At 55.4% G+C, this 22,905-nt stretch overlaps 7 protein-coding genes across 7 annotated transcripts in view; 1 reads left to right on the top strand and 6 right to left on the bottom strand.

Moving 5' to 3' along the window:
• The window catches only part of BP01DRAFT_161478 (putative nuclear migration protein (ApsA)), a 5,772-nt gene extending 2,513 nt beyond the window's left edge, over positions 1 to 3,259 (bottom strand). Inside the window, exons 1-2 of the mRNA XM_025570701.1 lie at positions 2,583 to 3,259; positions 1 to 2,526 (exon numbers count right to left, since the gene is read on the bottom strand). The exon at positions 1 to 2,526 is cut by the window's left edge and continues 3 nt beyond it. Coding sequence (XP_025427732.1) covers positions 1 to 2,526; positions 2,583 to 2,996 — 2,940 coding nt within the window. The 5' untranslated portion in view covers positions 2,997 to 3,259. The remainder of the gene's footprint in view (positions 2,527 to 2,582) is intronic.
• Positions 3,260 to 5,078: 1,819 nt separating this feature from the next.
• On the bottom strand, positions 5,079 to 7,504 carry akuA (putative DSB repair complex subunit Ku70). The gene is made up of 6 exons (XM_025575836.1): positions 7,278 to 7,504; positions 6,612 to 7,223; positions 5,714 to 6,560; positions 5,555 to 5,658; positions 5,275 to 5,502; positions 5,079 to 5,218 (listed from the first exon to the last, which is right to left on the bottom strand). Exons 1-6 carry the CDS (start codon positions 7,344 to 7,346, stop codon positions 5,114 to 5,116), a joined length of 1,965 nt encoding a protein of 654 aa, XP_025427731.1. The 5' UTR covers positions 7,347 to 7,504; the 3' UTR covers positions 5,079 to 5,113.
• Positions 7,505 to 7,902: 398 nt separating this feature from the next.
• On the top strand, positions 7,903 to 11,860 carry BP01DRAFT_376787 (ferrochelatase; the record flags this gene model as incomplete). The annotated part of the gene is made up of 4 exons (XM_025576966.1): positions 7,903 to 8,124; positions 8,193 to 8,765; positions 10,388 to 11,636; positions 11,715 to 11,860. The coding sequence occupies 4 exons, from the start codon at positions 7,903 to 7,905 to the stop codon at positions 11,858 to 11,860; spliced, it is 2,190 nt and encodes a 729-aa protein (XP_025427730.1).
• An 85-nt stretch (positions 11,861 to 11,945) lies between these two features.
• On the bottom strand, positions 11,946 to 13,943 carry erg1 (squalene monooxygenase erg1). Its single transcript, XM_025573725.1, has 2 exons — positions 12,635 to 13,943; positions 11,946 to 12,559 (listed from the first exon to the last, which is right to left on the bottom strand). The coding sequence occupies exons 1-2, from the start codon at positions 13,800 to 13,802 to the stop codon at positions 12,291 to 12,293; spliced, it is 1,437 nt and encodes a 478-aa protein (XP_025427729.1). The 5' UTR covers positions 13,803 to 13,943; the 3' UTR covers positions 11,946 to 12,290.
• A 360-nt stretch (positions 13,944 to 14,303) lies between these two features.
• On the bottom strand, positions 14,304 to 17,621 carry BP01DRAFT_360093 (pentatricopeptide repeat protein). Its single transcript, XM_025575835.1, has one exon. The coding sequence runs from the start codon at positions 17,447 to 17,449 to the stop codon at positions 14,438 to 14,440; it is 3,012 nt and encodes a 1,003-aa protein (XP_025427728.1). The 5' UTR covers positions 17,450 to 17,621; the 3' UTR covers positions 14,304 to 14,437.
• Positions 17,622 to 17,879: 258 nt separating this feature from the next.
• On the bottom strand, positions 17,880 to 18,741 carry BP01DRAFT_161378 (uncharacterized protein). The gene has a single exon (XM_025570700.1). The coding sequence runs from the start codon at positions 18,530 to 18,532 to the stop codon at positions 17,942 to 17,944; it is 591 nt and encodes a 196-aa protein (XP_025427727.1). The 5' UTR covers positions 18,533 to 18,741; the 3' UTR covers positions 17,880 to 17,941.
• Positions 18,742 to 22,905, bottom strand: BP01DRAFT_161377 (PAP/25A associated domain family). Its single transcript, XM_025570699.1, has 4 exons — positions 21,934 to 22,905; positions 21,783 to 21,854; positions 21,501 to 21,719; positions 18,742 to 21,383 (listed from the first exon to the last, which is right to left on the bottom strand). Exons 1-4 carry the CDS (start codon positions 22,541 to 22,543, stop codon positions 18,952 to 18,954), a joined length of 3,333 nt encoding a protein of 1,110 aa, XP_025427726.1. The 5' UTR covers positions 22,544 to 22,905; the 3' UTR covers positions 18,742 to 18,951.

Genomic DNA, 22,905 nt, shown 5'->3' with positions numbered 1-22,905 from the left:
CACGGGCTCGACCACTGGGAGGGGCTGAGGAACAGCCGCAACTGGCTCCGTCTGCTGGGTTTCGATCGACGACAGACTCAATGCTGGAAGCTCACGTTCTCGTTCCACTTCAACGCGCTTCTCAATGACGACAGGCTCAACCATTGGGAGTGGTCGAGGAATAGCTGCCACAGGCTCGGTTTGCGATGAGTAGATCGACGAGGTGGCAAATGCCACAGCCTCAGTATTGGTGCCATGCTCAGCAAGGGCTACCACCGGCGCAGGCTCAGGGAGGGCCGCCGCAATGGGCAAAGTGTGTTGAGACGAGAGTGTCGACAGCGCCACGGTGGGGACGTATGCCGGTTCAGGTCTGATCGGCTCAGTGGACGAAGAGGAGATCGGGGACAATGCGATCTCAGGTGGTGCAGGGACAACAGAGGCAACGGGTTCTGTCGTGACTCCGATGGCATATGCGGTAGTCAGAGGAGAGCGCCTCGGCGGAGATGGAGCAGTCTCCTCAGAAGCGACAGAAGAGACTTCTAGTTGCGACTGAACTGATGGTTGCTCCAATTCTTTCGAGATCTCGGCGGCGATCGCCTCGGAGTCCGGGACGGTCCACTGGGTGGAAGCATGCGCCAATTCGGGCTTCTGCGGTTCCTCCGTCGCAGTGCCAGTATCAGACATGGACAGCTTCGAGGACGACTCTTGCACATCCTTGTTCATCTCTTCACCATTCGGGATAGCAGTGACTGTAGCGGGTACGGCGGGCTCCCACGGATCTGTCATCATAGCGGAATCAACCATGACAGGTCTCGGCACAGCAGTAAGCACGGCTTCCGATGGACGTCTTGAGTCGTAAGCGGGGAGCATGCGCGGAGTCGAGGCCTGCGAGGCCGTGTCGAATCGCATAGGGGGTCCAAAGTCACCCTCCTGATCTTCGTCTCCATCCAACTCAGCAAGCTCCATGAAAAGACTCTGCCCTTCAGGGCTGGCTGAGCTTTGCAGGAAGCTGGTAGCGGGAGAATCGCGAGCGGTAGAAGGTCTGCTATTGGAAGCCATAGGAGCTTCGCCAGAGGGACGAATCCTCCGCACAATGCTCCTCTTGTTCCGCACCCTGTACCGAGGACTGATTTGACTCGTGGGCGATGGGAAGCCTTCCTCGTCGATCATGTCCTCGTCACTAGAATTGGACGCGGTGCTCTCGTAGACTTTCCTGTCGCGAGTCTTGGCCATTGTGAACGAGGAGACGCGTCCGCGTGGAGTCCGCTGCAGCCGGTTGTCCGTCTCCGTGAGCTCGCCGCTATCCGTGCTGTCATCAGCCATGCTCTCGAGACCAGTCTGGAACGCGTCGCTTTCGGTGGCTGTTCCGCGTTCGGTGGCAGTCTCAAAGCTGTCGTCTGCCTCGGTAGCGGTCTGGTATGCATCACTCGGTTCTGCGGAGGACTGTCCTCCCATGCGCGCCCGGGAGGCCTTGAGAGCGGCTTTGTGAGAGGGGCTGGCGTCAGTAGCATTGTCCTCCCAGTCTGATTCATGGATCTCGATCTCCGCCCTCTTCCGACCAGCGCCCAGGAGATCCGGCCGGGGGGCCTTGCGTGCAGGGTCTGGCTTGGTCTTCTGGCGTTTGCTGGTAGGACCGGTGGTGGCAGTGGATTCACGGCGCTTCTGCTCAATCTCATCACGGGCTTCCTGGAGCATGCGCTTCAGGTCGATCTTCTCGGTCTTTTCGCGATGGATGGTGCTCTTGAGGTTCTGGATCATGCGGTGGGCGTGACCGAGCGAGCTCTTCAACGTCTCCGTTTCGAGGTGGTTGTGCCGCGGCGTGAACTTGTTCGGGGACGGGGGCGGGGAGTTCTCAGGAGTCGATTGATCTTGGTCGTCCGAGTCTGGATGCCTATGGACTTCACGAGAAAGCTCTTGTTCTTGCTGGCGGAGGCGCATGGCCACCGCCCTGGCAAGTTCCTCATTCTGAGAGTTCAGCTCCTCGACTTTCTGCTGCAACGCAAGCTTCTCAGCATCTCCCGCATGCAGATTCCGACGCAGAAGGTGGATCTCAGCATCGTTGGCTTTTTGCGCCGCGGTCTGATCCTCGATCAACTTCGCATTTGCCTGCCTCAGCTCTTCCAGCTCTCGTTCCACAGCGCTCTTCTCTGAAGCCAAAGCCCCCAGGCTGCTGTTCAGTCGGCTTTCCCGGTCAGCAGCTTCCTTGGCGGCTGTCATCAGTTCACGGGTTCGAGTCTCCAAGGTCCAATTTTCATCTTTGTAGCGTTCTTCGCTCTCGTCCAGGATCCTGATGCGTTGCGCATAGCCCTCCGCCTCAAGTTCGAGTCGCGACTTTTCAAGGTTGACATTCTTGAGAGCCTCCTCACGCTCGGCGAGCAGGGCCTGCAGTTGGCGCACCTGGGCAAGGAGAGAGGTAGAGATCTCGGTAGCGAATTCAATATCATGAACACGGTTGGAGGGCTGGTTGCGCTGCTTTCGAGACGGAACGCTGACCTTGCTGGGCGAGGGGGTGGCTTGGCCGGCGAAGAGAGCCGTGCTGATGGGTGACTAAGAGTAGGGTCGTTAGCTGTGTGTACCAAGCCCACTGCAGACTGCCGTCTTACCTTCTGCCCATGCGGAGTCCCAAAGTGGCCATCTTCACCGCTTGCCAAACGTTTCGGGGCGAGGAATGCGCGTGCCGTTTCCCGGCCGATCTCATTGTACTCTTTCTCCAGGTCGGCCAACTTGCGACGTAGATCGGGACCAATCTGGCCCTCCTCCTGCTGCTGCTGTTCCACTTCTCGCAGCTTTTCTTCGAGCTGCTTCTGCTGCTCAATCAGAGCCGTGCCCAGCTTGCCTGCCTCTTCGAGTCGGCGCTCCGTTTCCGCCAGATGGGCCTCAAGCGCCCGTTTGGCCTGAGCCGGAGAGGATGCATTCAAACCGAACAATTGCGTGTCGAAGGAAGAAAGCTTGTGCGAATCGCGAGAAGCCATCCCCTCCCGGGAGTGGGAGACGAAAGGATCTTCGACTGTAGACATCTTGGCAGAGATCCGGTATTAATAGCTCGCGATGGAGGGCGAGAGAAAGGGTGGTGAGCCCACGGAGGGATCTGCCGTCGTCGCGGGCTGCTGTCTCGAGCACAGACGCAGGTGCCGTGGGTATCCCGCGTAACTCGTCGCCTCGGTCTTCGTATCGTCGTATCAATTCTGAATCATCCTCCGGCTTGCGACCAAATTCCCGTGGGGCTGATTGACGTCGATATCTTTCGCGTTGGGTTTCGTTGCTTGAGCCGACCAGCGAAGATGGGCTTGGGGAGTAGGGTGACCTCGAGCTGAGCGTATCGGGACACCGACACCAGGGATGCGCGCGATGAGTCGACAAGCCCAGGCAGTGATCGCGGCAATAGACGAATGAGAGTGAATTTCAAGGGATTGGTTTGGTGACCGAGCCGAAGGGTTGAGAATGCAGCTGGAGGTGGTTTCGAGGCGGAGAAATCGAAGTGCGACCGAGACAGACAACAAACGCGTTGCAGACGCAGCGTGACCTCGTTGTGCGTCAACCAGAATGCGGGCCAACCAGCTAGCCAGAAATAGGCAGCGAGCAATAGATTGGGAGTCTTGCGGCGCAATTAGCAAGGCCCAACAGGTGCAACCAACGAGAGCGCAGTGCGCCTACCAAGTCACAACCAGTGGGCGTTGGGGGAGAAGGGGAGGAGGGGGGGGGGGGGGGGTGCAATGAAGAACGGCCAGCTGGTGTGCCGTTCCAGCGATAAGATTAGAATCAATTCAATTGAAGGAAAGAAAGGAAAATAGTAAAGAAGGACAAGAGTGGTAATTAAATTGAATTGGCAGAGGGAAAAAAAAAAAAGAAAAGAAGAGAAAGGGGACGAAGAAGGGATGAGAGGGAGTGAATTCAAGGCAGTGCCGGAAAGTAGTTGGTGGACAACGAGGACTGTAGACGGACTCGTTGGGCGGGGAAGACACACACACACGGAAAGGAAGGGGAAGAGGAGGAGAAGGAGGAGGAGAGGAGAGAGAAACAAGAGGGAGAGAGAGGGAGGGAGAGAGAGACACACAGAGAGAGAGAGAGAGAGAGAGAGAGAGAGAGGCACGGCAGGGGTGAATTGGCTGGCCTCAGGTATACACACCAGTCTAATAATTCCGGCTGGAATGGGGACCATTGATCTGATACGTATGTAATATTGGAGGAGATTAATTGGAATCAATTGGGTGCAATTGCATTACTGAATGAATTAGTTGAATAACTTGATGAGCCAGAAGTCCCGAAGCAACCCTTGGAACCCGTGCAGCACGAGAAGTAGGTTATTTTGATGTCAACAATCGGCATTCGTCGGCATCCAACAACGCATCCAATCCTGGACGACGGACGGGCAGTCCAGTGTCAGTGACAGGAGGGAGAGTAACTTACGTGCTGTCGCTGACTGACGGACGGACTGACATTGCGTCCCCCGCTGCAAGTGTATCACGTGATGTAGACCTGACTTGGCGGCCGCCCGATCGGGAGGCGAAAGACAGACTCCACACTCTAGACACATCACCGAGCAGATCCATTCCCTCCGATGTGACTGCAACCTGACCTACACAGTATTATTTGGGTATAAACACCTACCGTGGATGACTTGAAGTTAACCAGAATTCCTACCTGGAAGGATTATGATACATAACTATAACTCATCGTCCGGTCTGGTCAGCATCATCATCCTCATGTCATCATGTCTCATCCACGCCAAGCTTCTTTGAAAAGTGGCAAACCGTGGGAGTGCCCCTGGACTAGTTAGCATCATCGACTGCGATCAGCCTGATCGGCTCCGCCTGGCCTCGGAACAGGACGCTGCTCGAATTCCCCACAGGGCACAATCGCCCTCACCTTGCATGTCCTTCGGTTTAAAATGGATGACTATGTCACTGAGTTCTGCGGCTTTTACGCAATACATATGTGACCGCATCATACAGACCGACAGCCCCTCCTGAGCTTGAAATAAGCTTGAAATTAGGTATCCTACTCATACACGGTCTGACTTGGCCTAACAACAAAAGACAATTGGTTGCCCAACGTGATTACAGCAGCACTGTGCTTGAAGATTAATGTATAGTCATTATATTTTATTTTTGGAGTCATTAAGGCCTTCAGCCATTCAGGCTTCCAGAAACTGTTCCACGCGATCGATTAGATCCGCTTTCTTTCCCACCCCAGAGCGGCCATGAGACGCGAGGAAGTCCTTCAGAATATTGACCGTGAGCTGCATGACGTATTATTAGCCTGATTCGCATACTCCATACGGTGCATCAGACCTACCCTCGACAGATTGTTGTTGTGGTAATGCCGGCGCACTTCTTCCTCAATGTTGTTGTCCGCTTCTACTTTGACCTTTTTGGCTGGTTTGCTCGACTCTTCTCCGTCGTCAGGGGCTCGGCTCTTCGCTCCTCGATGGATCAGGGTACTGGTGGCGGGCTTCTTCCCCGCGACTTGGGCGTACTGCTTCTCGAGCTCGTCGGCCCATGATAAGACATAGTCCCCAGCGCGCTGACACGGGTGATCAGTGATGGTTATGGGTTGCGCAGGCGTAGATTCCTACCTTGTCAATTTGTCGATATTTCGGTACCGTCTTGTCTTCCGGCTTCTCGGGCAGATCTTCATCTAGAGCCAGTGCTTGCAGGATGCGATAATGCCACTGTAATGCTAAGATAGTTTGAGCGTGCAGCCTCTCCACCGTAGAGGTCAGGCAGGCACTTACAGGGATTCGGGTATTTTAGAGGTTCGTAGCAGGCCTTAGGAAGTTGCAGCTGCTGGATGATCACACGCATCTGGTCGATCAACGGTTCTGGGGCCACATGCAGGGTGGTCTCGGGGTTCTGGCGAACATCATCGGCGTAGGGTAGGGGCAGGATCCACATGCCCGGGGGCATCTTCTGCACCCCGTGTTCATCGACCTTCTCCTCCCCGGCGATCATGGCCCCAAGGACCGGGTTCGCAGCCCGACGTGGGATAAACCAGACAAGGGCTATTTTGTTCTGCCGCAGGAGCGTCTGTTGCAGGGCGGAGAACACGCGGGTCGAGCCCACATAGTCCTCTTCCGATGGATAAATGAAGTAAGGGTGTTTCATGTTCGCCCAGAAAGGGAGCGCAGGGGCCGGCTTGAAGCCGATGATGCGAATGACCGGATCGCCGAAGTTCTTCAATTCCTTCTGCTCCTCGGGGGTAAAGATCACTTGATCTCCGCCAAACTTGTAGGCTTTTCGAATCTCCGTTTTCTCCACTGTCCGCGCCGTGTCGTCGGCAATTTGCGTGGTCACTCCTTTGATGATCTCGGGCTTCTCGCCTCCGAGCCAAACATAGCAGTTCCGCGCGGGCGCTTGCCTCCGGAAAAGTATGTAGCCTGAGACGGAGATCTTGAGATTGGGCCCGAGTTCGAGGGGCATGTTAGAGAAATGAGTACGTCGAGGGACGGATCGTGATTTGACACTGGACAATAAGGTATTGAGGAGGGAGATCCCATCTGCAGTGGCCGTTGAGACTTTGGAGTCGGGTTGCAGATACGCCGGAGCATCTGGGTCACTCGGGGAAGTTTTGTAGATAATATCCTTTACAGCTGATCAGTATCGTGGAGGCCACGCCTGAGGCCGGAACCTTACATCATAGAACCTGGAGCTGTCGAACTCGTGTTCCGGCTGGGAGATGGGAAAGAGCTCGATGGTAACCCCAAGATCATACAGATCCTTCGCCCGTACTGTGGCGGCCGACCGTAAGGCTTTGTCTTCACTGTGGGGACTGTCGTTATCGGTAACTATGAACAGTCGCCGCGACAGGAAGTTGGGCGCTTTGGATGTGAATATCTGGTTGGCACAGAACAGTACATTCGCCATTGAGACTTGCTTCTGCGCCGGCCGCAGAATGTCTCGGGCTTTGCCTGCATCTTCCACCAGGGCTCGCAGGTCCTTGACTTCTTGTGCAGATGGGATATCGAGGTCGGTGAATAGATAGCAGTTGGGATAGGACAGGTCGCCTCGGCTGCCTTCGTCTTCATCGTAGAACTTGGACGCCTGCGTTCCGTAGAGTAAGACCCCCATCATATCCTGGGGGTTGGAGATGATTCGCTGTTGCATTAAGTGATAGGCGCATTTTAACGCTGCGGTGACCGGGGATTCTTCGACGGGTTTCCTGGGGTCGGAGGATGGGCGCGGGGTGAGCATCGAGTCGCTGACTTCGATGGCGAAGAGCACCGCATCTTTTACCGATTTGTAGTTCTATCTCTGATCAGTGGGGCGTTGCTTAACATGGAGAGAAGGTCATTTATGTACGGATTCATCAACTTCCTCTTCCTCCTCTTCGCCTACTTCATCGTCTCGTGGCGGATTACCGTCGGCCATAGTCGGGGTTTAAGATGTAATAATTTAGTGAATTAAGCAAATTTCTCAACCAAAGAAGCAGAGATGGATTGTGGTGTGGGAAGAAGATTATATTTCATGGTCTAGAGGTTAGGCGAGAGTTGAGTGGTCTCTGCCTGGCTGTGGTTCTGCTGCCTGGCAGACACAGACACACACACACTCTCTCTCTCTCACTCTCTCACATAATAATCGCGGTGACGCGCTTTGGCGGGCGGTCAGAGAGCGGAAGACAACGCGGGGAGAACACGTAAATCATGTGATCTGGACTTTCTCCCCCGATTGAAGCTGATGACTGTTAGCTGGCGGTGATTGGCGCATCGGAGAAGTAGGCCTCCGTCATCAGATCCCGTTCTGTTCGAGGCTCGGTCGGCTTTCTCAGCTTGGCTGTTCCACTAAGCCCCCATGCCATCAAATCTGTCCTTGTCACGGTTTGTGCCTGTCCTGAATTTCTCTTGACTCTTTTCCAATCGGCCTCAAGTTATTCTCTCTGTTCAGATTGATCGCCGTACTGTCGAAGAGGCAGTATCATATGACAGTCATGGCTCTTCGTCGCCCATTCACTCTCCCTCGGCAAGTGTTGCGACCGGCAACTCGCGCTTCCTTCAACTACTTTTACGAACAGAGACAGGGCCTTGCAACCGCAGTACCTCCGGTTACTCAAGATGCGACCGGCTCCAAGGGCCCAACGGCCATGGTCTTTCTCAACATGGGCGGACCATCGACAACTAGCGAGGTGGAAGACTTTCTGAGCAGGCTATTCGTACGTGCCCCCGGGGAATGCTTCTTGTTCTCACCGCACTCCCCAACTAAATGAACTCCCTACACCAGGCCGATGGCGATTTGATCCCCCTGGGTCGACTACAGTCCTATCTCGGACCATTGATTGCAAAGCGAAGAACACCCAAGATTCAGAAGCAGTATGCAGAGATTGGCGGAGGGTCGCCGATCAGAAAGTGGTCGGAATACCAGTGTGAGGAGATGTGCAAGCTGCTGGATAAGATCAGCCCAGAGACCGCCCCCCACAAGCCCTACGTTGCCTTCCGCTACGCTGCGCCGTTGACAGAGACGATGTACGCGCAATTGCTACAGGATGGATTCGGGAACGGAAAAGGTGGACGGGCGGTTGCCTTCTCGCAGTACCCGCAATACTCTTGCTCGACTACGGGCAGCTCCTTGAATGAGCTGTGGAAGTGGAGGAATCGCCTGGAGGGACCACGGGCCAATGGCGACGGGCAACCAGCTGGCGCCATCCAGTGGAGCGTCATTGACCGATGGCCAACGCATCCGGGTCTTGTTGAGGCGTTTGCGAAGAACATCGAGGATCAATTAAAGACCTATCCCGCGGACAAGCGAGACGGGGTGGTTCTGTTGTTCTCCGCCCACAGTCTGCCCATGAGCGTGGTCAATCGCGGTAGGCTGGCCCTTATTTCCCGACCCTCCTCCCACGTGACACTGCTTGCTAACGATGATGTGTAGGCGACCCCTATCCGGCAGAAGTTGCTGCCACTGTTCACGCGGTGATGCAGCGACTCAAGTTCAGCAACCCTTACCGATTGTGCTGGCAATCTCAGGTCGGACCGAAGGCTTGGCTAGGAGCACAGACGAGTGATACCGTGCAGGAGTACGTGAAGCGGGGTCAGACCGACATTGTTCTGGTTCCCATTGCCTTTACCAGCGATCACATTGAAACTCTCTACGAGCTGGATCTCGAAGTGATGGAGGAGGCGAACCACCCCGGTGTCAAGCGTGCGGAGAGTCTGAATGGGAGCCCTATTTTTATTCAGGCTCTGGCGGACGTGGCTCAGGAACATCTTCGTTCGGGGGAGCTGTGTTCCCTGCAGATGACGTTGCGCTGCCAGGGATGCAAGAGTGAGCGATGCTTGGAACAGAAGAAGTTCTTTGCGGGACAGCGTGCTTCCTCGTTGGTTCTCTAATTGTACGATTATCCGGGCTATCAGGATGGCAGGCGTCTATATTCTTCTCGCATCTTTTTCTTTCTTTTTTTCTTTTCCTCTCTAATTTTGGGGATAGTCTTGGGGATAATCTTGGGGATTGTGATAAATGTAAAAAGTGATTTGCGGTACATTTACGCATTACGGATTATTGTCTTCAAGCGGAGAGTCGGGGTTCCGGAGGGCCGATGGCTTATCGGCGATTGGCTTCTGCTTCCAAGGTTCTTATCAAACTTCCTTGCTTCACCATTCATCACCTGAAACCAACAACAAACCCCTGCTGGTTATTACTACGCACTACGGACTACTGCGAAGCTCAATGCATGCATGCCATTGTCCCGTCAATCACGTCACTCCTTCGTGATACATCACTCGCTCATTCGAATCCTGGAGTTCTATCTCTCTATCTCCGGCGCATTTTGAACACGTCTGTTGAGCTCGATTGATTGATTGATTGATAAGCAACTGCAACTCAACCACAACCAGTTCCGGGGTTATCGCACTTCCCCCCTCTTGGATTTACAGGCAGCAGGCATCTCTTAATTGGACTCTATGTAATCTCTCTGGTGCCTTTGTATTTTCAGATTAACGCTCTATCAATCATGACGGGCATTTCACCACGAACGAAAGCGCCTCCAACCGCCGCCTCGGCTCATTTTGAGAGCCACGAACAGACGCCTCTACTGGGCGACTCAAGCAGCCCATCGCCAGACTCCGACGCGGCGAGTCTCTCGCCCTCAGGTCACGACGATGACCAGGACGAAAGCCCTCAACGCTCATGGCGGAAGGCTAGCGTGAGTTCCAACTCCTCCCCTCCCACACATCCTGCAACCGCTGATAAAGCTCTCGGCCCAGGTCTTCTGGCTATTCCCCTTCCTGATCCTGTATATGGTGGGATTCGGCGGCACAGCGGTGCCGAAAATCAACCTGATGGTGACTCTGATCTGCAAAGACTACATGGCCAAGAAAGCCACCGCGAACCCCGGGTTCACGTATCTGCCGGTGATCATCGGCAACGACAACTCGCAGTGCCAGATCCCCGAGGTGCAGTCGCAGGTGGCGCGGTTCCAGCTGTACTTCAACCTGGTGGCGGGGATCCTGTCGGCGCTGGCCTGCCCCCGGTTGGGTCACCTCTCCGACCGCTACGGCCGGACGAGGCTGATCGGGCTGAGCGCGCTGGCGACGGTGGTCGCGGAGGCGATCACCATCTTCGTGGCCGCGCAGCCGGACCTGGTCTCGGTGAACGTGCTGCTGGTGTCGGCCTTTGTGGACGGGCTGGGCGGCTCCTTCACGACGATCATGGCGCTGACCGCCTCCTACGCCTCGGACTGCACCGTCCCCGCCAAGCGCAGCGTCGCCTTCGGGTACCTGTACGGGGCGCTCTTCTCCGGCCTGGCCGCGGGCCCGTTGCTGGCGGCCATCCTCATCAAGCGCACCGGCCAGGTGCTCGACGTCTTCACCTCCTCGCTGGGACTGCACCTCCTCTTCCTCGTCACCATCGTCGCTGTCGTCCCGGAATCGCTCTCCCCGGCGCGCCAGGCAACCTACCGCGACCGCCACCGCAAACACCAGCACGACCAGCCGCCCGCGACCATCTGGGCGACCCTCAACCCCAAACACCTCCTCACCCCACTCGCCGTCCTCTTCCCCCCGGTCGGGCGGCCCAGCGCCCTCTTCCCCAACCCGGGGGGCGCGACCCCGGCCCTCCGCCGCAACATCATCCTCCTGACAGCCCTCGACACGCTAGCCTTCGGCGTCGCCCTCGGCACCGCCCAGGTCATCATCATGTACGCCGAGTACAACTTCGGCTGGGGCAACGTGGAGTCGAGCCTCTTCATCTCCACCGTCAGCGTCATCCGCGTCCTCAACCTCTTCGTCCTCTACCCGCTCATCACCACCTTCTTCCTCGCATCCCCCGAAGGCCCCCATCCCCACACTCCCGACCGAAAGATCCCCGGCTCCACCCCCGGCGAACTCACCCTCATCCGCCTCTCCATCCTCCTCGACACCCTCGGCAACATCGGCTACGCCCTCGCCCCCAACGGCGCCTGCATGACCCTCTCCGGCATCACCATGGCGCTGGGCGGCATGGGCGTGCCCCTGTTACAGTCCTCGCTCACGAAACACGTGCCCCGCGCGGGTCTGGGCCAGATCCTTGGGGCGAAAGGGTTGCTGCACGCCTTGGCCCGCATCTTCGCGCCTACCGTGTGTAGTTTGATCTACAGTGTGACGGTGGGGAGATTTACCCCGGCGATTTTTGTGTGTTTGGCGGTGGTTTTTGGGGGCGCCTTTGTGGGAAGTTGGGGGATGAGGGCTTTTGGTAGGTTTTTTTTTTCTTTCCGGGAGCGGGGGAAGAGGTGTTTCGCTGTTGGGACTCAATGCTAACTTCTATCTGCAGTTGGTCTAGATGATTCTTCTCTACGGAGTCCCTCATCTGCACAGTACACCGAAGAAGGAGGAGACGGAGGAGAACACGACACAAACACAAGCTCAACAGCACGCGGCGAGGAGGTCCGGCTAGCGGATGAGCCGGTCCTGCCTTGATCCTGTCATCACATTACACCACTAGGTACTAATGGACGGCAGACACGGTAAGCGAAACCAATTTGCTAGTTAAATACTTCCTTACCCTGTATAATCCCCTTCTATTACGGCTATATGCACCCAAAGGCCGGTGTGTGCACTTTCCCCCATGCAAACCCATGTCCAACGGCGTCTGTGTCTTGTTATGATATTAATTACATGCTATGACTATTATCTATCACTCATAATACATCCCCCCAGCGACAAAAGAAAGTATGTACCCATCATCACATATAAACAACCAGCAACCAGCGACCAGCAAGAAAGCTCGGGTCATCACCATCCCAAGAAAAAAAAAACAGGTATTAAAAGTACCAGACCGTGGTCGTAAATATTATACAGGCAACACCCGAGAGAAAGGGGGGTGAATGAATCAGTAGAAAAGCTTCGATCAGCAGAATGCTTCGATCAGCATGTACGGGAAAATCACCACGCAGGCGGTCCAGAACACCATAACACATTGCCACAGCATCAGCGGGAGTTTGTACAAGGGGGATTCCGTGATGAGCAGCCACAGCGACAGGAACGCCACGGAGAAGAAATGCCCGAACAGCACGGCAGGCTTCTTGGTCAGGCCGCCGAGGAGGCCCATGGGGCCGGAGGTCATGCCGAGTTGGAAATAGCGGAAGCAGCCGCGTTGAAGGGCGCGGAGATTTTCATCTGATCACCCAAAAAGAAAAAGAGGTTAGTTGGGTTGTGACGGAGAGCGGAAGGAAAAGGGGGAGGGGGGCCCACCATTAGCGGCAAAAAGACTGTACAGAGCCATCGCGAGAATGTTAATGACGGAGGATCCGTTCTTGCGCTGCCAGTGGAACGACGAGAGCTGCTGCAGAACCCGGTCAGTGTCGCCGAGGCTGGGCACCTTTTCCGGACTCAGCAGCTCGCGGAGCACCACGACATCGTTGAACGCAACGGTCATGCCGCCGCCAGTCAACGGATGACGCATGTTGAGGGCATCGCCCAGAATAACCAAGCCCGGGGTCTTGTTGCGCGCGCTCGGGAGGTACGAGTTGGGCATGGACCGCAGCTTGCCCTCGTCCAGGGCTGCGACAAATGCCGGTCGAACAGACTCCGGCAGCGAGGGCAGGACGACATTGCGCATGTGGCCCTTGACGCCGCCGTTCTTGACCGAGGCAGACGGGAGGTTCTCCGGGATGTCAATCAAAATCCGGGTCTCGTGGGTGCCGATCTGGTAGATGAGGATCGGGGCGTTGTCGCTGAGGAGCACATGGCCGTAGTACGGCTTGGGCATGACAGGGTCAATCAGCTCCAGCCCCCAGAAGCGTGAGCGCACCTCGGGGGTGCGCGTGTGGTGTTGCTTGCGGAACTTGGAGGCGTAGCCGTCGGCCACGACGGTGAGCTGGCCGAAGTAGCAGTCCTTCATGTCCTTGGTCACGCACTCGACGCCAAGGACCTGCTTGGTGTGCGCGCATGTAATCAGCTCCGTGGCCTTGGTCTCGACCACGGTGACGTTGGGACACGCCATGGCCGCCGCCCGCAGCTTCATCACGAACCGGCCGTGGTGGAAGCAGCGGCCTTGCGGCGGCGGCGTGGTCGGGGACGGCTTGGGGTACGGGATCTCCACGGGCTTGCCAAAGTATGTGATATAGTAACCCTCCACGGGGATCGCGTCGATGCCCTCCAAACAGTCGGCGAGTCCGAGTTGCTCAAGGGCCTGAACACCGCCGGGCTGGAGCAATTCTCCCACAATGCGATCGGGCTCCTTCAGCGAGTTCTCCAGGAGCAGCACACTCCGACCTTGTCTCCCTAGTGTCACAGCCAAGGCACATCCCAGAATGCCGGCACCCACGATCACGACGTCGGCGTCGTGGTGGGCCAGTCTGCGTTGTTTGGCCGCATCAGCGGAGGGGGTGGCATGGCCATTGGCGACCGCGGTGGCCATTGTGCGATGGGAAAGGGCGGGAAAAGGTCAGAATCGACGAGGTGAAGCAGATCGGAAGAGGGCGCAGGGCATATTTCGTCTGCAACAAAGGAAAGGGTAAGAGAAAGGGGTGAGGATGGCTGGTATAAGCGTGAAAGGGGGGGGGTTTGTAGGAGGAAGAAAAAGTGGCGGAGGGAGGGAGCCAAAGAGAGCGAGCGAGAGAGAGAGAGAGAGAGAGAGAGAGAGAGAGAAAGAGAGTGGCGTGACACGCTGACATGTGAAAAACACCAAGCAGTAGCCACTATTCCCCATCCAGTAATTTCAGGCACCGTACGATTCTTTTTTTTGCTGCTCTAGAGACAACATCACCTCATCCTCATTGTGACTGATATCCATACCTTTGCTGATATTTTGCTGATACTCTTGCTGATATTTTGCTGATACTCTTGCTGATACTCTTGCTGATACTCTTGCTGATACTCTTGCTATTACTTCGTAGCGCACTAGTTCGAGCTCGTACTCCGCGAAACCATTACTCTCATACCCTTGTCTATAACTAGTTATGTACAAATGGAACCAGTATAGGATTCTTTCCCTAGTAAATCAAAAGGATATCATAGAACGTGAGTGAAGCATAATAGTCACCACCAATCCCTTCAACACTTGATATTCTCTCCTCCCGTCGTCCACGACTCATCCAACGCTCGCTCCTCATCCATTTCGGCGAGAGTTTTCACGCGGCGACCGCGGGGATTTCGTCCCAGCGCAGCCTCCAATTCATATTCCTCATCCCACTCCACAATCATCGATGGCACATCCTCCAGTCGGAAAATTCTCGGGGGGTTCGGAGCTTGCTTGAACTCGCTGCGCCGGGTCTGCTTCACCCGCGGGTTGTGAACCACTTCCCACTGCGGGTTCTCCTTGCGTTCGAACCGCTCGACTACCAAGCCAGCGACACGCGTGAGGTAACTCTCGTACTTGAGCAGATTGGGCATACTATCGAGGTGGCTTTGGGAGCGGTGACGTAGCCGACCAACAATGCCACGGACTTCGACGATGAAATCGGTCCCAACTCTCTTCGGCTGCCATGACAGGGCAGTCAGCAAACACCACCGAACACCCAAGGGATTGTCGGCCAGCGCGAAAGCCCGCAGGAACATCTTCAGGCAGACGTCGTCGAACCGCGTGGTGTGCCGGTGACGTGACGCATAGACCGCGCCCAGGAGATCGAGTGCCTGATCGGGCTTTTGCTCGTAAATCAGGCGGCGACAGAACGAGACAAGCATGTGGTGTTTGACGATCAGATCCCTACCGGACGAGCACAAGTCGTAGAAGCGGAGGACCGCGAGCTTGATATGTTCCCCGGGGACCCCATCATTGATTTCGAACACCTGGCGAAAGAACATGGGTTGGAACCGAGTCACGGCGCGAATGCTGCGCCAGTCGGATTCGATCAGCTCTCGGGCGGCTTGGATCCCCTTCTCCAGGATGGTGGCCGCCACGGCCATCTCAACGTGCATCTGCTTCAGGTGGAACCTAGCAGCCTTGGCGGCCTCGTAGTATTTCAGAGCTTCGACGAACTTTCCATTATGCATCTGGTGGGCCATCAACCGATGGAGCTTCTGATACTGATCCACCGGCCGCCGCGATGACTCGGCCTCTTGCATCCGGTGAAAGAAGGGCGACATCTCCTCAGACATCGGCATCTTGTTAAGTTCAACACCAGGCAACGAGTGCTGGTCGTAGCCCAGGATCCGCTGTGACGCGGCGGACTGTCCGTACTTCATTCGTGCCGCTTGCAGCATCTGCCAGAAACCCACCGGGGAGTGTTCGAGGGCGTGACGCCGTGCCCGAAGCATCTCCAGAAACTCGAATTCATTGATCAGTTTCGGCCATTTGCGCTCCCGGCCATAGCGCAAGAACTCATGTATCATCTCTCGATCGCCCTTCTGCACCAAGGCCTCCAGAATGTGCTTGTACAAGACGCGATCAGGGACAATCTTGAAGTCATTCAAGTAGCGATACAAGAACTCTCGGATCTCCTCCCCAGTATGCGTCACCCAGAATTCAAGGAAGATGCGGTCAAAGACGGGGATGATATCGGCCTTGCGATACATGAAGCCAAGCTGTCGCATTTCTTCGAAGCCGGCATAGACCCCCTGCCAATCACACCGCATGGCATACCCCAGCAGCAGCAGCCCTTTGGTGCGACAGCGAAGCGGGATTTCATAAGTTTCTGCCATGTGCTTCGCCAGGGCCTCAGCGTCAGCATAGCGGCCAAACTCGACATACGCCTTGATCACCGGATTGAATAGTTTATCGGTGGGCTTCTTCCCGGTGCGAGCGAGAACCTTCAACAACTTGTGCAGTTGACCATTCAAGAGCTCAATGCTCCGCGTCTTCCTCCAGAGTCCGGTGAGGTACGCTCCGCATAGACCGCAGCCGATATCCTGCTCCAAATTCCGGAGAAGGAACCACTTCGCCGTCGTCAGTCTGCGAGACTCGACCAAGCATCGGAGAATAATATCCACCATGTCCGCGGTAGGCTTGAACTGGTGCATATACCGCGAGTAGATCGCAGCCGCAGACTCAATGTTGCCATTCTTCGACAGGGAGAGGATCATCGTCCTCCACATCTCAAAGGAGACCCGATCCACCGCCTCCACACGCTCGAAGACATTGCGCGCAAGATGAACGTTCTCAGCCTTGCAATTGGCAAGAACCGCCCGTTCAGCCAGTTGCTTCCGGTCCTCGGAAAGACCCTGAAGCGTCTCGGGATGAAATTCCAGGAACAGCTGGGCTGCAGGAACCGGGCGGTTGTTCTCCAGGAGCCAATCAATCCGCGCCATGATCGGCAGGTGATCCAACCCCTTCAATATCTCTTTCTCTCGCACAAGACTATTTCCGTCCGTGAATGACTCCCCCTCCCCTTCCATCTGTTGTTGTTGCTGCTGCTGCTGCTCATGTTGCTCCTGCCGCTGTTCCCGCAGCAATTCCTCCGCTGCTTCTTGCAGGGCAATGGTCGACTGCTGCTCTTGACCTCTGCTGCCGCTACCACCCTGCGAAGCCAACCCATCCAACCCGGAATTCGTCTGCAGATTCGTAGGACCCGGTCTCGTATCTCTCAACAACTTCTCCGCCTGAGCCTGTGCCGACCTAGAACCCGGCAAAGAGATGTACATATCCGGGAAGACACCGCTGGCGCTAGCGGTATTATCTGACTGTTTCCCTTCCGTCCCTTCCTGTAACAATTCCGACGGTGGGGGTGCCGCTGCTGCAGCTGCAGTTGCAGCTACCGCGGCAGCGGCAGCAGCAGCCGCCGCGCGATCCTGCTCCTTTAGGGACTCGACGCCATTAAACTCGCCGGCCTCGGCGGCCTCGATCATGCGAGCGAGCCGTTTCGCAGCGGACGTGGCATCGTAGTTGGGAGCGGAGGTTTGAAGGGCGCGCTTGTTTTCGACAATGCGTTCGGCAATGGTGATTCGGCGGTGGACATCGTAGGTTATCGCGGCGATGGTGCAGAAGCCGCCCACGGTCGATCCGGCCAGAGCCAACCGTCGAAGGACGCGGAGGGCGTTGCGCGAGGGAATGGCCGGTGTTGTGCCGCGTGCGGCGGCTGCTGCTGCTGCTGCTGGTGCTGCCGCTGGTGCTAGTGGCTCGGGGGGCATGATTGTGTTTGGTGGTGTGATTCAAGGCATGACAGAACCCAGCGGCGGGGGGTGCAGGCGACTTTTGAGAGTACTTAGACCATTAGAAGCACAAGTAATATGGTATAAGATCTATATGATCAGGAAAAAAAAGACAAAACTCGAAATGGGGAAGAAGAATTGGTCCTGGAGAAAGCGCGGAGAGAGGAAGAAAGTCAATAAAATCCCAAGTCGAGTTAAGTTGAGAAGCCGGCGATTATTTTGCGGGAAGTTTGGTCCCTCCCGTCCGCCCTACTCGCATTTTCCTCCGGCCGATTGCCGGATCAAACCACCCCCAGTCTGACTCCGAAGTTCGTAACTCAACCAGTAGTTAGTCACTAGTAGTAGCCAATGCACGGTATTCCGGAGTAACTACAATAATGAACGTGGAAATGGCTCCATGAGTATATTTGTCAACTTTTTTTTTTCTCATTTCTTGTGAAGATTTTCTTTCCTATGTAAATCTCCCAATGTCTAGACTCCGCCCCATTTCGCATCCTCGCTGCCGTAGAAATTGTGAACACAAGGTGAAGAAAAGCAGGGCAGGGACACGATTCTGATACTAGAAGCACAAAACACACAGACATGAAACAGGTGAGGTATGCAAATAATGATGAGTAGATAACAAAAGCAATAAACCCACTCGCCTGGCACCCTGCTATGTTGGTATATCGACAATGGTAACTGATGATGATGATGATGATGATGATCATGCCGGTGGGATATAATATTCAAAGATGCGTTGCCAGCCACAGAACACAGGAACAAGAACAGAACAAGAACGAAGAGAAATGCCAACAAAAGGGGCCAGGATGTATAAGAGACAATGCCGGCACTCCATTTCTGTATATCGAGGGTCCCCAGGCCCATGCTGGGTGATTGTTTTTGTGTATTCCATTTCCCCTTTTGAGCACCAAAAGACGTTGAAGAAATGCCGTCGGTGACCGTCCAAATTCGGGCAGTGCAATTGACGCGAACAGAAAGCAAAACGTGAAAGATGAAGACAGGGCACATATACCGTATGCAATTCATGCGAGTAACCCGTGGTAGCCAGCCATACCCCATGGTTGCCAATTTCCGTGATTCAACCTTGCAAAACGCCAATATTCAACATGAAAAAGAAAAGGAAACGTATCATATACCACCATGAAAGTAGCAAAGCAAGTGCATCCCAGATCATATCATATGCAAGAGGACATCGCCTCGTTTATACGCTACCAAAATACCTTCCCTCAGATGGGGAAGGGTACTCTTGGCAGAGAAAGTCAGATCGCACCGAAGCAAAAGATTGCGCTGCGATGAGAAGCTATACAAAGCAATGTGACATCGCGCCCGTACTTTCGATGTCTGAGATGGGGTGATTGAGTCTCGACCAAACAGTCGGAAGCTCGGCTCAATCACGAGGAACCGAACAGCAAGGAGCATTTCGGGGTTGCAACGCGTGCCGAGAGCGACGGTAAAGCATAGACCGGAGTTTCATGTCCTTAGCCACCTTTTCGCAGAGATTCATCTGCGGGCAGTGGCTCGGCATGGCTATGTAAGCCATGTCTGTGTTCGGTAGAATGCTTAGCATTCCGTTTTGGCTTTCTGCTCTTAGGCATCTGCCAGCCGCCGCTGGCATGGTTCGCGGTGGACTCCTGAGTTGAACTGACCCCATTAGACTTCCGTGACTGAGAACCCACGTTGCGTCTTTCGTTATCCCCGGACCCAGACGTTGAGTTGTGGTTCTTGGGTTTGGTCTTATGGGTACCTCCATTGGCTCTTTCGGACGACTCGACACCATTGACACGGCGCTTGCCACTGGTCGGTGCAGGTTGCGGTTCCGTCGCAGAAGCAGGACCCGGGGCCGACGCTCCTTTCTCCGGTGCGTGAGCCTGTCTTGGTCTTGAGGGTTCTTTTTCCAAATGTTCTTGGTGGTTGGGAGCATTCTTGGGCTTCTCAGATCCATTACGAACCACAGGCTCGACCGCTTTCTCTGAGTTGGACAGATGCAGACTTTGAAGGCGACTGGAAAGCAGACTATGCTTTCCTGAATGACCATTGACAAAAGGATCGCCGGTCTTGCCCGCCGGATATGATTCTATCCCCTGTCGTGCGAAATATGGGGTCGGGTCGATCTCAACGGAGCTAGTGTCCGGATAGTCTTGGGAGAACGAGTCGGAGACACTAGCAGGAGTGTCTGTGTTGAGCTCATCCGAAGCCGACGTACAATGGCTCATGGTAGCATAGGGGTCATACCCTTCCGCCGAGGCTGAGAAACGCGGTTCACTAGGAGGTACAGAGCCATCCACGATCAGAGGACCGCCACGATCGGCAGAGCGTGCCGGACGAGAAGCTGCACGCGGTCGTGTGGAAGTAGACTTGGCGGCAAAAAGACTACCGCTATCTAGTCCTTGGCCAGATACGTCATTGGGCGGGATCGAGGGCATATATTCCTGGGAACTTGCGACAAAAGGCATCATGCCGCCATTTGGCATGTTAAGTCCGACCGGAGACGAGAGGGAGGACATCAGAGCATTTTGATGATATGCCTGCAATTGCGGCGAGGTCGCCAGGTAGTACCCCACATATTCGTTCGTCCGGTTCTCGTCGAAGTAGCCCGGGCGAGAAACGTTCGGTAGACTGCTAGGCATGAAGGAGCTCTCAGTCTCACCTAGAGTGTTGTCTGGAGAACCGGGCATGTTGCGTGACTTCGATGTCGGCGAACCGTCTGCAGCGTGCGCAATGGAATAGAGCGGAGCATAGCTGGGAAGGGAGTTGACGGGCCGGGCCGGTTGCGAGTGTGCTCGAAGTGATCCGCTTGGTGACCCGTTCGCAACTGATGACCGGCGGGGACTGCGTCTGAGGTCCGGCATGGCGGTGGCTGCTGACGGAGACGGTGGATTGGTGCTGCTCCCCTGCACACCAGGAACGGTGATCGGGAGGTACTGGGTGCTATAGTAGACCGGCTGGCGGACTGATGCACCACTGTGCGCTTGGTGATTCGTCGTTCCGGATCGTGATCGTGAACTGTCCTCCGTAGGCGTGTCTTGCTGCTGTGGCATAGGAAATTGAATGAACGGTTGCCGGATGAGGACGGGCGGAGGCCGCCCTGTCAGAAGCGCCTGGTTTTGCAGTTGGAGTCGCAGTTCTTGTTCCTGGGCTTGAAGGATCTGAATTTGTTGGTAGAGATGATCATGCAGGAGATACTGAGCATGCTGGGCTTGCAGAGATAGTTCGGATGCACTCATACCGTTGGGTTGTCGGAAGCTATTCGACTTGTTGGGTGTGTTGGATGCCCTTCGGCCCCCTCCAGAATTTCCGCCACGGCCGAACTGATTCGAGTGCCTTCCGCCTCGGCCACCACCACGGCCACCTCTCGAGGGTGGCGGAGCTGCGGTGATGATGGGCCGCGGTTGAGGAGGCGGTCTTTCCCATGAACGCTCTTCTTCGGGCGGATACTCGTACTGTTCGCAGCAGAGTTCCAGATTGCCCTCGCTAACGGCCTTGAAGGCACGGCGAAGCTCCATGTGCACCCCTCGAAACGAGGTGTCGTCCGCGGTGTTACCCAGGTTTCGAGACGTATTGAAAGGCTCCTCAACGCACAAACGATTGTTCTGTAACAAGTGCCATCCCTTGGCCTCCTTTGACAGCAGCTTTCCCTCCCGTACTGAGATCACATTTTGCTCGTAGTCCAATTCGTGGCCATAGTACCTAAAGAAATGGAACAGCAATTCTCCAAGGGATTGCTTATTTTGTCGGCCAAACCCGACGAGAGAATCAAGGTCGTCATCGAAAGAGCAAACGATTCCGTCAGCTGTAGTTTTCTTCTTGTGGGGTCGAGCCTGGAGGCTCGGCAGAATGGGGGGTTCTCGCGTTTGCAAGAAATTGATAATCAGACAAATCCACGTATAAGAACTCAATGTTCCTCCAAGCCCTGTGTTTGACGGGTCAGCTGCATTCATCCACCAAAGGAGGGGTCACTGAAGCAGGGCAACAAAAGCGCCGGGCGGAGCTTGCGCTGCAGGCTATGGACCCAGAATCTGACACGTACCCGCATCGTTCAATATCCTCCGCTTTGTCCAATGTTTCACAATCATGGCCAGGGGCCGAACGCGCTCGTCCAACTCCACATACGTCCGGACCATTCGCGTGTTCTCCAAAGCCATGGTATTGTTAACGTTCATGTCACATGCCAATCGCAGCTCCGGGTCCCAAATCTTCACAATGGGGACTTTTGCGTGCGAAACGCAAACGACTCGCTCCATACCATCTGCAGTGTGAGACCGTTAGAGATGCGACACCCGATCGAGATCAAAGGGCACAGTTTCCTTACGTTTTGCGAGAACCTCCGCCAGCAGACACACGTGCTCCAGCTCTTTATAGGTGGTGGTTATACAGATGTCAACTATGCCTCGGGTCAGCCGCCAGTCCTCACACGGGATCATCTGCTTGCAGTCCCTGTCATCAGCAGCCAAGGCACATACCATCCGAATCACTCGAACAGAGTTTATTCCCCGACGACCCAAAAACATGAACCTTAATATTACATCCCGGCCACTGATCATTGAACAGTTTCTCCAGCTTGCGGACGAGCTGACGTCGTCGATCGTCGCTCTCTGCCGACGGTAGCAATCGATCGTAGACTTCCAGCATGTCGGCGGTGAGTCTCTGTTCCTCTTCGGGCTCCAGCCGCTCCTTTAAGCCCTCCTTCTCCTCCGGTAACAAGTCGGCACCTATGGAGTAGGGTATTCGTCTCCTGAAAAATGCCATCGCCGTCTCATACTGGCAGCCGCCATACTGTTTTCGCATCGAGGGGGGAAGGTGGGTGGACTCTGAGTGGGTAGAGCGGGGGGAGGTGCTCCCGTGGGGAGGCGAGGGCGTCCGGGAGTTGAAGGAGATTTTCCGCGCATGTTGATACGGGGTGGAGGGCAAGGAGTTGGATTGTTGCGAAGACAATGGAGGGCGGTTCTTTGCCTCCGGAGACGTATTGGTCGATAACTTCCACGGCATCATCGAGGCCTTTTCCGAGGCTAGCGGGGACTTTCCACCTTGTATGGAAGATCTATTAGCATTCCCATGAGTGTCTGAGAGCATATAGTGACTCCAACGTTGCCGCCAACGTTGGCTTCCAAGAAATTGCGATCGGAAAGAGTGCCACTGGTCGTATTCAACTGTCGGGGTGCGCAGATCCACCGAGGAAATTCCAACTTTGCGGACCAGAAACCGTTCAATCACCGGGGAATAGATAACCCGTCAACGATCGTACGCAGCGAACGGCGTACCCGAGGGAAACCACGACGGAGGAGGCAGTTGCTGCAAGGTGAATTATTCAGGAGGAAGGGGAGAAGTAGGCAACGGATTGCGAGGAAGTCGACAGAGAAATCGGCCGGCGACGGGGGTGGGTGGAAGAGGGAGAGGGTGTTGTTCAGCAAAAATGTCTTTGTGCTGCTTTCCAC

The sequence above is a fragment of the Aspergillus saccharolyticus genome (assembly GCF_003184585.1).
Source record: "Aspergillus saccharolyticus JOP 1030-1 unplaced genomic scaffold BP01scaffold_43, whole genome shotgun sequence".
In the NCBI taxonomy this organism is placed as follows: domain Eukaryota; kingdom Fungi; phylum Ascomycota; class Eurotiomycetes; order Eurotiales; family Aspergillaceae; genus Aspergillus; species Aspergillus saccharolyticus.
This window is presented reverse-complemented; position numbering and strand designations above follow the sequence as displayed.

What these genes read in the sequence shown, in the direction of transcription:
- akuA (XM_025575836.1), bottom strand. Translation starts at nt 7,346, where the DNA reads ATGGCCGACGGTAATCCGCCACGAGACGATGAAGTAGGCGAAGAGGAG. An exon ending in ACAGCTCCAGGTTCTATGAT is followed by an intron (nt 6,561 to 6,611) that starts GTAAGGTTCCGG and finishes TCAGCTGTAAAG; the next exon opens with GATATTATCTACAAAACTTC. An exon ending in TCTAAAATACCCGAATCCCT is followed by an intron (nt 5,659 to 5,713) that starts GTAAGTGCCTGC and finishes AAACTATCTTAG; the next exon opens with CATTACAGTGGCATTATCGC.
- erg1 (XM_025573725.1), bottom strand. Translation starts at nt 13,802, where the DNA reads ATGGCCACCGCGGTCGCCAATGGCCATGCCACCCCCTCCGCTGATGCG. An exon ending in CAGTCTTTTTGCCGCTAATG is followed by an intron (nt 12,560 to 12,634) that starts GTGGGCCCCCCT and finishes TTGGGTGATCAG; the next exon opens with ATGAAAATCTCCGCGCCCTT.
- BP01DRAFT_360093 (XM_025575835.1), bottom strand. Translation starts at nt 17,449, where the DNA reads ATGCCCCCCGAGCCACTAGCACCAGCGGCAGCACCAGCAGCAGCAGCA.
- BP01DRAFT_161378 (XM_025570700.1), bottom strand. Translation starts at nt 18,532, where the DNA reads ATGGGGTATGGCTGGCTACCACGGGTTACTCGCATGAATTGCATACGG.
- BP01DRAFT_161377 (XM_025570699.1), bottom strand. Translation starts at nt 22,543, where the DNA reads ATGCTCTCAGACACTCATGGGAATGCTAATAGATCTTCCATACAAGGT. An exon ending in GGCGGAGGTTCTCGCAAAAC is followed by an intron (nt 21,720 to 21,782) that starts GTAAGGAAACTG and finishes CTCACACTGCAG; the next exon opens with ATGGTATGGAGCGAGTCGTT. An exon ending in GAGGATATTGAACGATGCGG is followed by an intron (nt 21,384 to 21,500) that starts GTACGTGTCAGA and finishes CGTCAAACACAG; the next exon opens with GGCTTGGAGGAACATTGAGT.